The 16194-nt window shown below is 35.6% G+C and overlaps 1 protein-coding gene across 1 annotated transcript; it reads left to right on the top strand.

The window, feature by feature from the left end:
• Positions 1-3920: 3920 nt before the first annotated feature.
• On the top strand, positions 3921-7427 carry LOC130797515 (rac-like GTP-binding protein 5). Its single transcript, XM_057660120.1, has 7 exons — positions 3921-4634; positions 5385-5472; positions 5636-5745; positions 5867-5930; positions 6697-6761; positions 6840-6905; positions 7004-7427. The coding sequence occupies exons 1-7, from the start codon at positions 4536-4538 to the stop codon at positions 7100-7102; spliced, it is 591 nt and encodes a 196-aa protein (XP_057516103.1). The 5' UTR covers positions 3921-4535; the 3' UTR covers positions 7103-7427.
• The last annotated feature ends 8767 nt before the right edge of the window (positions 7428-16194 follow it).

Below are 16194 nucleotides of genomic sequence, written 5' to 3'. Positions count from 1 at the left end.
CTGATTATATCAATCTTGACAATTGTAGAGAAGGTTTATCAATAATCCACCTTGTATGTCTAGGTATACCCCTTGGCTACAAGACGAGCTTTGTATCTCTCAATGATCCGATCAGCATGATACTTGATCGAAAAAACCCATTTACAGCCTACTGTTTTTTCCTTTTAGGTAACATACAGTTCTCCCATATGTTGTTCTTCTTAAGAGTTTCGATCTCATCCTTCATAGCCCCCAGCCATTTTGGATTCTAGAGTGCTTCTTCAGTGATTTGGGGGTATGAAACTTGAGTACAAAGAGGTATTAAATGCTACAGCCGTCTGAGATAAGGTATCAACATTACCCTGATTAATGGGATATCGAGAGCGCTACGATTCAAACTAAGGATCATATCTCCTTGGCGGAATACCCCTTGTACTCCTTGGGGGTAACTTATATCTAAAAGGTGTCTCAACATTAGGTACATCATTAGCAACATCATTTAAAGGCTTAGGAATTACCTCTTGTTCGGATTGCTCTCCAAATGCTTCAGACTAGGCAGGAGCAGGAGTAGTCTGAGGAGGAGGGAGTATTATATTATTAATGGCAATAGTGTTGGAATTACCTAATTGCTTTATAACGGTTTGGATCAATAGTAGGGTCAAGATTAACTGTTGTAGGATGTGTCAGCTAGCTTAAGTTATCACTGAGGACTAAGTTGGGGGTAGTTGTACGAACCATATTTACCTGGAACGCAGGATGCTATGGCGTTTTCCATCGGGAACGACCATACCCAAATATGGAATGGTGGCGTGCCGAAACACTGTGGAACGTGTACCAAATCGCTACCATGGGCGACCCACAAATCATCATCTCCACCCAGTTTAGTAGACAACTTTGTCCCTTATACAAGTCATTTCAATCGAGAAAAAGATGGAAAACTTAGGGATATGAAAAAGAAGGGGAAGATTATTTTGTTTTTCTCTTTGAATTTTCAAGAAGGGAAAAAAATTGAGGATTGCCCATCTTCCCATGACTATATAAATGTAACAACCCGACTTACCGTTGACTGGGTAAACAGGGTCATCACTGGATTCATTTCCCAAGAAACCGAAATCACACTTCCAAAACTCAAGCAAAGGGGTCACAAGCTCTTCAACGTGACTAACTCAGCTAAATCCCAAAACCAACATCTAACTAATACACAAGATAATCATACAATTCTCTACAAGTCTAATATAACCAGCACAGCCAAAACAAATTTACATTTATCCAAAATCCTAATACAAATCTACAAATTCCTACGTGCTCAGCTCAATATACATCCTTGGAAACTCTATTCAATCACCGCTAACCCATCGTTCCCGACCGGTTCCGATCTGTAATCAAACTAAAAGATGGAAACAATAGAGGGTCAGTTTATACTGAATGAGAAGTAACAATCCAAAACAACAAACACAATAGTTTCCAAATAAGGGTTTAAAAGCAACATCAGTTCCCTAGATCTATGTGCGCACAAGGAGTCTAGTTGAGAGGCTCATCCATAGCTCTAAGGCTATGTCACTCTTGGGTGAAGCTAGTCAATATCTCAATGACAATTCGCTTCAAATAGGGAGCAGGGAACAATGTTCCTCAACTCCGTCAATGACCAGCTCGCAGGCCTGATCCATTGACCATATCATAATATCAGCATAAACATTCACAACAACATTTGTCTCAACAATTTCCAATTCAAAAGTTTTAGTAAAAGTTTATTTCAAGAATGTAGTCTGATCAGACCCTTTAAGGGACTGCTACTACTCACCAAAGACGACGCTTCAAAGAGTTGGGTTCGATTCGCAGATATCAGTTAGAAAGGTTCATCGATGACGTCGCCTCCTGAAGCATAACAAACATAACATCACAACAAAGCGTTCGATACTACATACTAGGTTTATATAGCTCATTGCATCTCCTCCTATGATAGCATCTTAGTTCAAGCTTCTATTCTAATACATCTAATCATAAAAGATTTGTGCATGTTCGAACTCAAACCACAATAGGCCATCAAGGCGACATAGTCATGTTCTAAAATTCATTTACCTCTTCTAAACATTATCCACCTTCATAATTCTCTTTATTTTCCAATTAAACACCAATACGTTCCTTTAAACCCAACATCGAAAATCCTCAAATAAGCTAAATCCCTTCAAGAATATTAAATCACCTAACAATTAGTTCTTGACAAGTATTCACAATAAAATGATTAAGTCTCAACTTCACCTGAATCTATCAATCAACATAATATCCATCTCTTACAAGAGTACCTAACTATCCAATTCAATAACCAATTACGGTATACTTTACCATAACCATTATATTCCAAGCGAATCCCAAAATTTCCAATAACAATCTAATATTTCAATATCCAATACTAATCTTAATATTTGGCCAATATAATTAAAACAAGGGTCATAACCAAGTCTTGAAATAGAAAGGTAATCTTCATTGTTAAAGATTTGATTATTAGAACAATTAATGAAACAATAACATGATATAAGGAAAGATGGGTGTGTATACTCAATGTAAGCATTAACAGTAAAAGAAAACAATTAAAAGCAAGGAGAATGTCTTACAATAGTCAGGTGTCAATAGAAGGAAGATGATGATGCTTATTGCTGTGGTTACAAGAATCAGCTATTAGAGTCAAAAACGCCATTGCCATTATCTTGAACCAAGGACGAAGAATGGAAGAAGAAAGGGTAAGCTGTTCAATTCGAAAATCAGAGAAAGAAGAAAGATGGATATACCTGCTGTTGCTTCAAAAATCAAATGAAGAAGATGGATTAGGGCTAAGCTGTTCAATTCGAAAATCAGAGAAAGAAGAAAGATGGATATACCTGTTGTTGCTTCAAAAATCAAATGAAGAAGATGGGGTTTCGGTTGTGCTTTCCTTCGAAAATTGAAGACAAAGAAAATGACGGCCATTGTTGTTCTTCTTGCGAAAATCAGAATCAAGGATTCAGAGGGAGAATGCGAAAGAATCAAAGGAAGGAATCAAAGAAACAAATCGGAGAAAGAAATCAGAGAAAGAAAGAATTCGAAGAAGAAGAAATCAGAGGAAGAGGGTGAACATTGAAGAGGCAACCATTAATGTTGCTGTGTTTCGGATTATTGGATTCGAAGGGTTCAAAGACTCGTTGCCATGGCCGCATTCGATCGAAGGCATGGGAAGAAGGAAGTATTGTCTTGAACAAATTCAATTTCAGGGAGAAAGCAATTGTGGTTGTTGTTCGGGTCTTGAACAATGGTTTTTTTTTTTTTTTTTTGCAAAATAAGGGTTTGGGTATTATAATCCAATTAAAAGAAAAGAAAAGAGAGAAGAAATTAATTTTAGAATATATTTATATTAAGTATATCTAAGGTCATTCTCATACTAGCAATTCTCTTAAATTCACTGATCTTAATTATTAACTTTTCCCGAATGTTACAATAAACAAGTTGCTATTGTTGAAAACTTGAGACTCAAATTCGAACTTCACCTAGTTCTATAAATTACTCTTTAATTTTAAATAGTGCTAGAGAAAAGTAATAGATGAATTCTTGCTTTTGTGTATGGAAAGATTCACCTTTTTAATTTTTTTTATAACATGTGTATGGAAAGACTCATTTTTTTAATGTATAGTATGTACAGAGACTTTAAAAACAAACAAAAGTTAAAGAGAAAGCAATTCATTTAAAAAAAACTATAAAAATTGATACTAATAATCTATGTATTGAAAAAATTAATAAAATTTTACTTTAATAATATTTAACCTATGAATTAAGAATATAGTATATAAATTAAAAGTGATAAGTAAAATAAATCAAAAATAAATGAAGTTAATAAAATATAGAAAGTATTTTTTTTAATAAAAACTTGAATAAGGCAAAGAGGTCCCGTGAAATTCATAGGGTCGTCCTCGCTGGCATTTTGGACAGACTACAGAATGTTTTTGGCTTTGCATTAGGTCAGCGGTTAGCCTTCTTCCGTCTCTCTCTCTCTCTCTCTCTCTCTCTCTCCCCTCATCTTCTGTTTTAAGACATTCATTCATTCGATTCGCAATTTCCCATTTCATTTGATTATCCGTTGACTTAAAACATTTCACTCTTATTCTCCTACGGTTTTGCAAATTTTGAAGAATCACAAACTGTACATTGTGGTTTTCGTTCTTCTTTGTGTTTGATTTAAAAGCACTAACTTTGTTTACATTTGGGTTTATTGGTGTCATCTTAGTATTTGATCAAACACCCATTTTTTAGATTTCCCAAAATATGATTCTAAAGCAAGTTAATTTCTTTTCATTTCGGTTTGAAGCAAGGTTTTTTTAGTGGGCACTGAGAAGATCTAGAATTTCAGTCTCATTCTCATATGGTTTTGTAAATTTTGATGAACACAATATTGTTTTGATTTCATCTTTGCGTTTGATCAAACACCCATTTTATAAATTTTCCCAAATTTAATTTAAAGCAAGTTAGTTTATTTACATTTGGTATAAAGCAAAACTCTCAGTGGGTATTGAGAAGATCTAGGGTTTGAAATGAGTGCATCTAGGTTCATCAAATGCGTGACAGTTGGTGATGGTGCTGTGGGTAAAACTTGTATGCTTATTTCCTACACCAGTAACACTTTTCCTACAGTAAATTCTAATTTCTCTTTACAATCAATTTCATTTGATTTTGTTTTTTTTTTTTTTTTTACATTTCTTGCATTTTTTGGCTTATTTTGCTTCATGTGATCATATTTCATGCTTTGTGGGTCTTTTTTTTTTTGTTTTTAATTTGATTTTTCCATATGAGTATATTGAGAGGTTTGTCTTTGAATCTTGTGTTTGGTTAGGAAGAAAAAATTGTAGGTTCAGTTAGAAATTACAATAGACATTTTGGAAGATTGGTACTGGAGAATTGGAACATTATTTTTTGTTTATTTGGATTTGGACTCTTGTATATGACTGAAAACTCCCATTTTTTCAGTTCTGATGATATTTTTGGTTCCGATTTCTGCCATGTCCTTATTTTATGCAATGTTATCATTATTGATGTATTTTGTATATCTATACATAAGTTTGATAGTGTAGGTCTCAGTTCATCTAGGACAGGGCTGTCTAATCTGTTCATTTTCTGTCTGTTCCTCAATTAGAAAATGATGGTGCGTTTTATTCAATGTTATGAGATTGAATATGAACTGTTAAATGCAACAATTTTACTGTGGCACATTTGATCATTCCAGTAAATGTTTGTAATGAATGGAATTTCTTCATTTGTCTTTCTTCCTGTTATATTGTGCTTCATTGTTCATGGTATTTGTTTCCCGAGTCTTGTTTTGTGGATTTCAGTAAACAAGTGATTTCTTGCAACATTTTCACCTTTGGATTACTTGCTTGAAACAGGACTATGTGCCTACAGTTTTCGATAACTTCAGTGCTAATGTCATGGTTGATGGGAACACCGTCAACCTAGGCTTGTGGGATACCGCAGGTCAGATTTATCTGTTCATGCTGCGTTTTGTTGATGGCTTTATTGGTTTCATATGTTTTCGCCCAAATTTGTTCATTTACGTGTCTTCACAACTGTATCGTTTGATGATCTTTTTTCATATTGGAGACAAGCATTTAACAAAATGACTACAAATACTTCACAGGTCAAGAAGACTATAATAGATTGAGACCTTTAAGCTACCGTGGAGCAGATGTGTTTATCTTAGCCTTTTCATTGATTAGCAAGGCTAGTTATGAAAATGTTGCTAAAAAGGTGAGAACTCTTTCGTAAATCATAAACTCTAGTGTTAACTCACATTAGCTACTTATAAGAGGCCAATTATTGATGCTATACTATTTCAATTGACCCGTTGATTTTCGATAATCTATTTCAGTGGATTCCGGAGTTGAGGCACTATGCACCTGGTGTTCCAATAATTCTCGTTGGTACAAAATTAGGTAAGTAATATTTTGTTAGGATCTCTCCACTTCTAATACATACATATCATGCAATTACAATTTTTGGGGTTTCAATGATTATAAATAATGTGCTCAAGTATTATGGCCTACTTGGACTTTGACCTTCAAACTTGCATCTATATCATTCTATACTGCTTGAAAATAGTAGCTTGATTGGTGTCTTTATATGAGGTATCTAAGTAGCAGCTTTCATTCTTCAGCTTGTCTGTCTTGATTTTCTTCTTTTTCTTGGTTATGTTGGGGATGCCAAAGGGAATGGGCATCGATGTGAGGGCCTAGTATTTTTTATTCAAATCCATTGTAAGCTTGTACAAACTTATTGTAATACTTCCTCCGTTCTACAATACTCGCAACATTACGATTATTGACACTATTTATCGTAGTTTACTTTATATATTGCAGCTAATGTGTAAAAAAAAATATGTCAAGTGGAATCTTGTTAGGATTGTCTCATCGCTTACTTTCATAATATTAACTTTTAATCATTTTTAAAATGCATAGTTTAATATATAAATATTCAAAATAACATATTGGATTGCTTAAAAAGTTAAATGTAGCAATTATAGTGGAACGGACGAAGTACAATTTATAGCTGCTTGTTGATTGGTTGAGTTCTGTTCACCCTAAAGAAGTTCTCCCATGATAATATTATGCAAATTCCTTTTAATTTTATTTGAGCGTCTACAAATGAGAATAACTTTTTACCTCCTGCCTAAACAATCGGATTGCTCTGACTTGTATACAGATCTTCGGGATGACAAGCAATTTTTCATTGATCATCCTGGTGCAGTTCCTATCTCGACTCAACAAGTGAGGACCTCTACCTTTATTCACGCTTTTTTAATGTCTATTCCTGTTTTAATGATACTAATGAGGATTATACTGAAGGGAGAGGAGCTGAAGAGAGTCATTGGCGCTCCATACTACATAGAGTGCAGTTCAAAAACTCAACAGGTACATTACATACGGTGCTCCCCTCCTTCGATATCTACCTTTATCCTCTATAGTTAAGCTCAGAGTGACGATGATCTGTAACATTTCCATTCATGTAGAATGTGAAGGCAGTTTTCGATGCAGCCATTAAGGTCGTCCTCCAGCCGCCAAAGACGAAAAAAAAGAAAAAGAAGGCAAAAGGGTGTTATATTTTGTGATTTGGCAAAGTTAGAAGGTCAATCACCAAAATTCGTTGAGTTGTATACTACTTATCCCTAATTAATTTCATTGTCGTCATGTGTTTGCGTTTTACTCGATATTTTGTGCTCTCCAGATAAAACATTACATTAGTCTCTTGGTATATAGCCTTCCCTTAAGTTCTGACTGACACACAGATACTCATCCTGCAAAGACTTTCTACTAGTTTGTACTCCACTTTGTCTTCTTTGGAAGTTGTCTTCCCCAATGAGATCTTTTTTATGTACTGTTTACTAGGTGATCAACTGATTATTGGCTTACCCAATGCCATGGTGTGACTTCCAATTTTTGTCTTGTGTATGTTAAGAGTAGTTTAGATGGTGTTGTGCATGTGAATGTCCTTATCTTCCACTTCAAAGTTTGAATTTTTCTTTTATAACATCATGGTTACCAATTTTGTATTTTCTTGGTAAAATGGTAGTCCCTTTTTCCCTTCTATTTTGCAACTTTGCAGCTGGTGCATAATGAGTGAAATTTAATGGAAAGCAAAAATTGAGTTGAAAAATAAGACAAAAAAAAGCGGATGATAAATATAAGTAGTTAAGATGGAGAAAGTGTATAAGCTTGTCGATGGATGGTATTTAAAAAGGAGAATAAGATCATTATATTGTATTGATGCAAAATATTTGAGATAAATTAAATTGAAAAATGTTACAAAATGAGAAAATTGCGAGGGTATAGAAAATATACGTTTTAATTAAATTGTAATATATTTGTCTTACATGTGCTTTTTGATAGAAATGTAGCATATTCCTAATATTTTTCTGAATTCCATTGGTTATAGTGTTCCAAACAGCTGTACCATTTCCCCTTTTTTCTATCTAGTTGTTTGGATCACACCGGCACGGGGATGAAGAAATGACTAACCAAACAAATACCGGAGTTGAAAATGAGATCAATTGAGACAAATAATGCATGGTGTAGGAGTAGGACATCGATCACGGCATGACAACCTATCACAAATGTATGAGAAATTCAATCTGTTCGACATTATGTCCAATTATTTTGCTCATATATATATATATATATATATATATATATATATATATATATATATATATATATATATATATATATATATATATATATGAATTTCCAGTGAGAACTATTATTATATATTATTTTAGCACTTTTGCTAATTACAATTTCAATATTTATTTTTTGTGAATTACAGCTAAAGTATCAAGGTTTATAGGTTCAGGCCAAAACATAATTTTAATCATTTTGATGGTCGGAGTTTTGTGTTTTGCCCTAAACTTATAAACTTTGATGCTTTGGTAGATGTAATTCGCAAAAAATAAACATTGATACTGTAATTCGCAAAAAATAAACATTGATACTGTACTTCGCAAAAGTGCTAAAATTTAAGATTGTTATTTGCAAATTATTTTCCGTCTAATCCTAAAGTATGTATTGAGTTTTGATATGAATTGAATAGATAACAAATTCAAGCTTTGTGTTCTCTCAATATCAGTTTCTAGTTTCTTTCCTTACAACATAGTATTGAAGCTAATTTTGTTCATATATGATTCTCTAATTTTTTTAATAGAAATCCTTTCAAGAAAGATATACCCTCTTATATTTTTTTCTCTTCAACAAAAATGGTTTACCAAAAATGATAGAATGTCACATACACTGATCCAACAACAATCTCAGGATTTGTGTAGTTCTTGCACCTTTCTAACAGCAGCCAAAGGATTCATTGACTGATCCCTTACAAGATCTACCCACAATCCTACAACCACAAAAGCATGGAATAGGGTTGATAGTATGGTCATGGGTTGGATTATTTCTGTTTTAGATGATTACATTGTCAAAAGTATTTTGTCCTATAAATCAGCAAGATAAATATGGGTTGAACTTCAACAGAGATATGGCCAAAGTTCAAATGCCCAAATATTTCATTACAAGAAGAGCTTAACAGTCTTGTTCATACATCAAATATGAATATATTTTAATTCTTTACAAAAATAAAAACTTTGTGGGATGAATTTGATGGATTAAATCCCATACTCACATTTTCTTGTGCAGCCTTAACAAACTGCACATGTCATCTTGCCAAGAAATGCTTCAAGATTCTGCAAAATAGCAAAGTCATAAGTTTCTTGATGAAATTGGACAAATATTATACATAGGTTAAAAAATAGTGTTCCCAGATTTAGATGAGAAGTTCATCAAAGATAATGTGACCTGCATAGTATGTTCCTCTGCAAGACAAACAAGAACTGTTTATCCTAATTCAACTACAAATACTTCTCATCCTTTACAACTACTACACATACGCACTTGGGAACCCTTTAGATATACTACAAGGCTCAATAGTACTATGTTCATCATTATTGTTGATGATCTTTCAAAAATGACATGGATATTCCTTATCAAAAATAAATCTATTTTTTTTCAAGTGTTTAAGAACTTTGTGTCTTTTATTGAGAATAAACTTTATACTTAAATACAAAATGTAAGATGTGATAATGCAAAATAATTAATAAAGGACAAGCCTTCATTTTCTATTTGCTACTTCCTCTTTTTTGAATACTCACTACCTGATGGATTTTGACACTATTCATCGTTCAAGCTTATTTAATATATTGCAGTTAATGTGTAAGAAAAATCATAGTCAAAGGGATCTTATTTGAATCGTCTAATCGCATACTTTCATAATATTAAATTTTTATAATTTTTAAATGTGTATAGTCCAATATATAATTAATCAAAATAATACGTAGATTACATAAAAAGTCAAATGTAGCAACTATAGTGAAACGGAGGAGGTATATGATGTACATTTACAACCCAATTGCGCAAATACACCAAAACAAAATGAGGTAGTTGAAAGAAAGAAATAGCTCATATTGGGGACAGCAAGATCTTTGCTTCATCAATGCATTTTACCAATAAAATTTTGGGAGGACTGCATTCAATATGATGTATACTTGATAAACAAACCATTGGCTGTTTTGGAAGAGAAAGCACCATATGAATCCGTTTATGGAAAACCTCCTAAATATGAGTATCAAAAGTGTTTGGTTGCCTATGCTTTGTAAGCACACTAAATAAAGAAACACATGAATTTCTTCCTAGAGCTCAAAAGTGTGTCTTCATAGGGTACTCACCAAACAAAAGAAGATACAAAGTTTATAACCTAGAAACCCAAACTGTCATCATTAGTAAGAATATGGTTTTTCATGAACATTTATTTCCCTTACCAATTGATACAAACACAGTATCAAAGGTCAAGGCTCTCACAAAGGACATGCATGAGCAAAACAGTGCATTAGACTTAATACCTACACCAAATGCATGTGGGACACAAAGAACCCCCATGGACACTTCTCAACAACCAAGCATAGACTCAAGAGCATGTAACGAGACCAAGGGAACCCATCACACTACAAAATTCAGCATCAAAGACATGGAAGAACAGACAGACTCCAAAAGCAGAGCAACAGAACTATCTGCAAAACAGCTGACCTTGGTGAACCGCCTGAACATAGATCGGGGACACTTGGACCGGGAGGAAGGCTGGAATGGCATCTCACCACATGGGCCTAGCCACCAAGGGCCAAGGGTACTGCTAATAGTCCACCAGGAAGCCTGTGGACTACGCTAAAGGAAGGTCAGTCAGCAGATTGTGAAGATCAGAATTTTGACTAAGTATAGAGCTTTCTGATTAGTATTCTGTTTGTTAGTTATCCACGTGTATTAGCTATTATGCATTTGTAACAGCTAGTTCTAGATTTCCAAGCCTATATATACATGGGCTCTCATTGTAAGAAACACGTTGAACGTTGTTTTTAATCATCAATAATACTTGAGGTATTTTTTTCAGAAAAAGGGTTTTTCTGAGTTTTGAAGTTTGTTTGCAAACTTCACCAAGGGTTGTGGAGCAGCCTTTGGGCCGGAGGGAAGACATATTACGGAGTGATTTAGAATCTCAAAGGCACCCTGCAATCAAGGCCTAAAAGTCCTTGTATTGTACCTATCATTCGTGTAGTCAGAAAGTGCAACCAAGGCACTCCATTCACCCACATCAGAAAAACAAGAAGCTTTTTCTTTGTATGTTTTGCGTGCATGGGCGTCTGTTTGTTGTTTGATTTGGGATTGTGAGTGTGTCATTGATTGAAGTTGTGGAATAACAATAATCTTTGCGTCACAAAGTCCATATTCAGCCTTTGTTACGCATCAAATTGGTATTAGAGCACAGTCACGAATCGGGCAAAGATAGCACATATTGGCGTTCTGAGGAGAGAGGTTTCATTATTTTTGGGAATTTCAGAAGAAAAGGCATTGGGCGATTTTGAAACATTGTGAAAATTCAATCATCATTGACTCCACGATATACAGGGAGTAATTTCTCCTATACAATTTCATTTGTCATTCAGTTTACATTGATTCATATTTTCAGACACAAAACACACGCTAATTCATTGAATTTGTTGTTCTTGTATTTTCGTTTTTCGCATTCATCTTTTCAAATTGTTTTGTTGTGCATTGCTGGTTTATTAGCTGTCTCTGGTCGAGTGGATATGACCATGGAGGAAAGATTTTGGATATTAGAAGAGAATATGCGTGTAGTCATGCAGACCTTAACTCAATTGCGGATAGAAAATCAGAATGATAGACTACCAAACCCTAATCTGCGACCCTACGAGGATAAAACCGTAAAGATTGACATCCTTGAATTCGATGGGCACTCCTATGACCCAGGGAAATACTTAGAATGGGAGGATAGGATGGATAATTACTTTGAATTCAAGAATACTCCACCAGACCAACAGTACAAGTTAGCAAAGGTGAAATTGATTAAATCGGTTGCGATTTGGTTAGAAAGATTACAGAAGCGTAGACTCAGAGAAGAGAGGGGTAGGATTAACTCTTGGGCTAAACTCAAGAAACACATGAGAAGAAAGTATGTCCCAACTACCTACAAACAGCAACAATATGTTCAATTCAGTTCTTTGACCCAGGGGAGCAAGTCTGTGCAAGAATATATCCATGAATGGGAAAGACTGAGTGTCCTATGTGATATCAATAACCCTGAGGAATTGAGAGTAAGCAGATTTATAGCTGGATTGAAGGAAAACATTAGGCAACAATTGATGATTACGCCTGATTTGACTGTGCATTCAGCAGGTTTGCAAGCTATTGAGCTTGAGAGGTTTGCTAGTAGGTTCACCTATGCTCCAAAACAGACCAGTAGAGCCTACACTCCTAGGAACCCAAGCACCACAGCAGCACCCAAAAGAGATCTCCAAAACAGTGGGCAAAGGGCTAGCACAGTAAGGGGAGACCCACCTGCAAATCCCAAGGATGTAGTATGCTTCAAATGTAATGGGAGGGGGCACTATAAGAGGGATTGTCCTAATGCTAGAGCCTTCACCATGAGGGAATGGAATGAAATTAGGCAGGATACTAGACCAAAAAAGATCTTAGTTACCAGGAATGGTCAAGAAGAAGAGATTTACCCACCAAATTTGAGTGATGAGGATGGCACTTACTTAGAGGATGAAGAAGGAAATAGGCGCAGATTTGAGGGAGATACAGAAGAGGAAGAAGATGAGGATGTGGAAAGAGTGTTACCTGAGGAGAAACACCTTAGCCTGGTCATTAGAAGGAGCTTTCACACCACACCCTTAGAGAGAAAATCTGACCAAAGGGAGAACATATTCCAAACAAAGTGTAAGGTGCAAGGAAAGGTATGTGACCTTATCATTGACAGTGGGAGTGAGTCCAACTGTGTAAGCAAACAGCTGGTGGGTGAGCTAAACCTTGACACCAAGCCTCACCCTCACCCTTATAAGATGAAGTGGTTAGACAACAAGGCTAGTGGATCAGTGAGTAAACAATGTTTAGTAAGCCTGACCTTAGGAACATATGCTGATGAAGTGATGTGTGATGTGCTGGAGATGGAGGCTTGCCACTTATTGCTAGGTAGACCTTGGCAATATGACAAGAAGACCACCCACAATGGCTATACTAACACCTACACTCTTAGGCATAACGGGAAGAGAAAGGAACTTATACCCCTACCACCACACAGGGCTATACCTCCTAAACCCTCCAAGGTACCCTTACACTTGATAACTAGAAGAGAGTGTGAAAGGGAGATTGAAAGAGAGAAAGAGCTGTATATTTTGATCACTAAGGAAGTACAGGACACCACACCTATACCACCTAAACTAGGGAGCCTCTTAGATCAGTACAAGGATGTTTTCCCAGATGAGTTACCCCCTGGCCTACCTCCTATAAGGGGTGTGGAACATCAAATAGACTTAATCCCAGGAGCCAGCTTACCCAACAAGCCTGCTTACAGATCTAACCATAAGGACACTAAGGAATTATAAAGGCAGGTGGATGAGTTAATGCAAAGAGGATATGTTAGGGAAATTTTAAGTCCATGTGCTGTACCTACCCTATTAGTGCCAAAGAAGGATGGCACGTGGAGAATGTGCATTGACAGCCGTAGTGTGAATAATATAACCATCAAGTATAGGTTCCCTATACCAAGAATAGATGATATCCTAGATGAATTAGGTGGTTCAGAGTGGTTCAGCAAAGTGAATCTAAGAAGTGGATACCACCAAATACGTATGAAACAAGGGGATGAATGGAAGACAGCCTTTAAGACCAAGTATGGGTTGTATGAATGGCTTGTGATGCCCTTTGGCTTGACTGGAGCCCCCAGCACATTCATGAGGCTTATGAATGAGGTGCTGAGGCCATTCTTAGGAAAATTCATAGAAGTCTATGTAGACTCAATTAGGAACGGGAACAGCAACAAGAGGGGGGGTGAATTGTTGTTGTAACTAGTTTAAGCGTTTTTGCCCTGTTTTTGCGGAATTGAATAAAATAAATAAAGCTTAAACTTAGAGCGAAATAATTAAAAGAGACAAACGATTTTTACGTGGAAACCTTCTAGGCCTAAATAGAAGGAAAAACCACGACCCCTCGGGATTTCTAAATTCTCCACTATGTTTAAGGCAACTCGTTACAATTACATTAAACATCTTACTTCACTCGAAGCGCATCAACTAGGCCAACTCTTCTCTCTTAAATTGCTTCACTCAAAGCAACAAACTTAGCTTCACTAAAAGCTAATTCTCACCACTAGCTTCACTAGAAGCTTTCTCCTTAGCTTTACTCAAAGCTAATCTCTTCTCTAGCTTCATTAAAAGCTATCTAATTTCCCCCTTAGACTCACCCGAGTCTAATTACAAATTCTCTCAAAAACCCTTACAAAGGATAAAAATTCTCTAAAAATAAAATCAATGAGTTGCACAAGAAAATATTATAAATTAATTGGCATTTTAAAAACAAAATTTTCTTGTAAAAATTCTCCCAAAATTACGTATGATTTAATGGCTCATACTAAGGCGAGTTTTGAAGAATAACCGAGCCCACTATTTATAGAGCTAAAATCCCTAAGAATAAGGAATATTCCAATCCATTATCCCATTATCAAAAGATCATGGGAGTAATGTGGATAAAGCAACCATACGGTTATTTGATTAAGTCAAACCAGACAGAAATAACCGCTGTTCCCATTTGCCTTAAAATAACTTCTGTTCCCTTTAAGCAGCAGTTTCTTCAATAGCTGTTCCTGTTCCAGTATTAATTGCTAGAACGTGTTTGCTATAAATAGAAACGGTTATGCTTATTACGAATGGTTACTTGCTAACTTGTAGGTATAAAGACGGTTAATAATGATAGCTAAGACCCATTCAACAACAACTAATTCTATTTTTAGTAAATCCAATATTTACTAAAAATAGATCCTAAAATAAAAGATCTTAGAAAATAAGGACGTTAATTCATTTTATTTAAGAAAAACGATTTGCCAATTAATTTTAATAAATTACTACTGCAACAAATTAATTTTATTAAATACATTAACTAAAAATAATAATTAAAATATAATAACCAGAATTTTTAGTCAACGTAGTCAACCTTCAGCTTAGGAACAATGCGCTGTCTCCAGACTTCAGTTTACCTAGAACATCCAGCCTTCAAGACCAAGTATGGGTTGTATGAATGGCTTGTGATGCCCTTTGGCTTGACTGGAGCCCCCAGCACATTCATGAGGCTTATGAACGAGGTGCTGAGGCCATTCTTAGGAAAATTCATAGTAGTCTATTTAGATGACATACTTGTTTATAGTAGGGGAATCACAGAACACTTGGGTCACCTCCAACAGCTATTTGAAGTGCTAAGAAAACAGAGGTTGTATGCTAAGCTTGAAAAATGTAGTTTCCTGTTACCTGAAGTCAGCTTTTTAGGATATATAATAGGGAAGGAAGGAGTAAGGGTGGATCCTGCAAAGGTCCAAGCTATACAAGAATGGCCCACACCCACTACCATTACACAAGTAAGATCATTCCATGGGCTGGCTTCATTTTACAGAAGATTCATAAAAAATTTTAGCTCTGTTTTGGCCCCTGTTACTGAGTGCACCAAGCAAGGGAGGTTTGAATGGACTCCTGCTGCACAGAAGGCTTTTGAGACCCTTAAGGATATGATGTGCAAGGCCCCCATACTTAAATTACCTGATTTTGCTAAGCCCTTTGAGTTAGAATGCGATGCTAGTGGAGTAGGAATTGGAGCAGTCTTAGTACAAGAGGGCAGACCCATAGCTTTTTTTAGTGAAAAGTTGAATCACAGTAGGTTGAATTATTCCACATATGATAAGGAATTTTATGCCATTGTTAGGGCTTTTGAACACTGGTCTCATTACCTCAGAATTCAACCATTTGTGCTACACACAGACCATGAGTCCTTGAAGTACATTAATAGTCAACACAAGCTGAACAGCAAGCATGCAAGATGGGTAGAATTTATGCAAACATTTGATTTCTCAGCTAGATATAAGGCAGGCAAGACCAACATCATAGCTAATGCTTTAAGTGGAAAGTACAACATGCTTGGAATAGTAGGATCTAGGATTTTAGGCTTTGAGTTCATAAAAGACCAATACTCTGTTTGCTTTGACTTTTCTGAAATTTATCAGTCATGTAAGGATAGACCTCAAGGCTTGTTTAGCATCCACCAAGGC

The sequence above is a fragment of the Amaranthus tricolor genome, chromosome 13 (genome assembly GCF_026212465.1).
Source record: "Amaranthus tricolor cultivar Red isolate AtriRed21 chromosome 13, ASM2621246v1, whole genome shotgun sequence".
In the NCBI taxonomy this organism is placed as follows: Eukaryota; Viridiplantae; Streptophyta; class Magnoliopsida; order Caryophyllales; family Amaranthaceae; genus Amaranthus; species Amaranthus tricolor.
This window is presented reverse-complemented; position numbering and strand designations above follow the sequence as displayed.

Bases quoted from the DNA above. Each gene is read 5' to 3' on its own strand.
- LOC130797515 (XM_057660120.1), top strand. From the start codon at position 4,536: ATGAGTGCATCTAGGTTCATCAAATGCGTGACAGTTGGTGATGGTGCT. The intron at 5,746-5,866 runs GTGAGAACTCTT...AATCTATTTCAG, and splicing joins ATGAAAATGTTGCTAAAAAG to TGGATTCCGGAGTTGAGGCA. The intron at 6,762-6,839 runs GTGAGGACCTCT...ATTATACTGAAG, and splicing joins TTCCTATCTCGACTCAACAA to GGAGAGGAGCTGAAGAGAGT.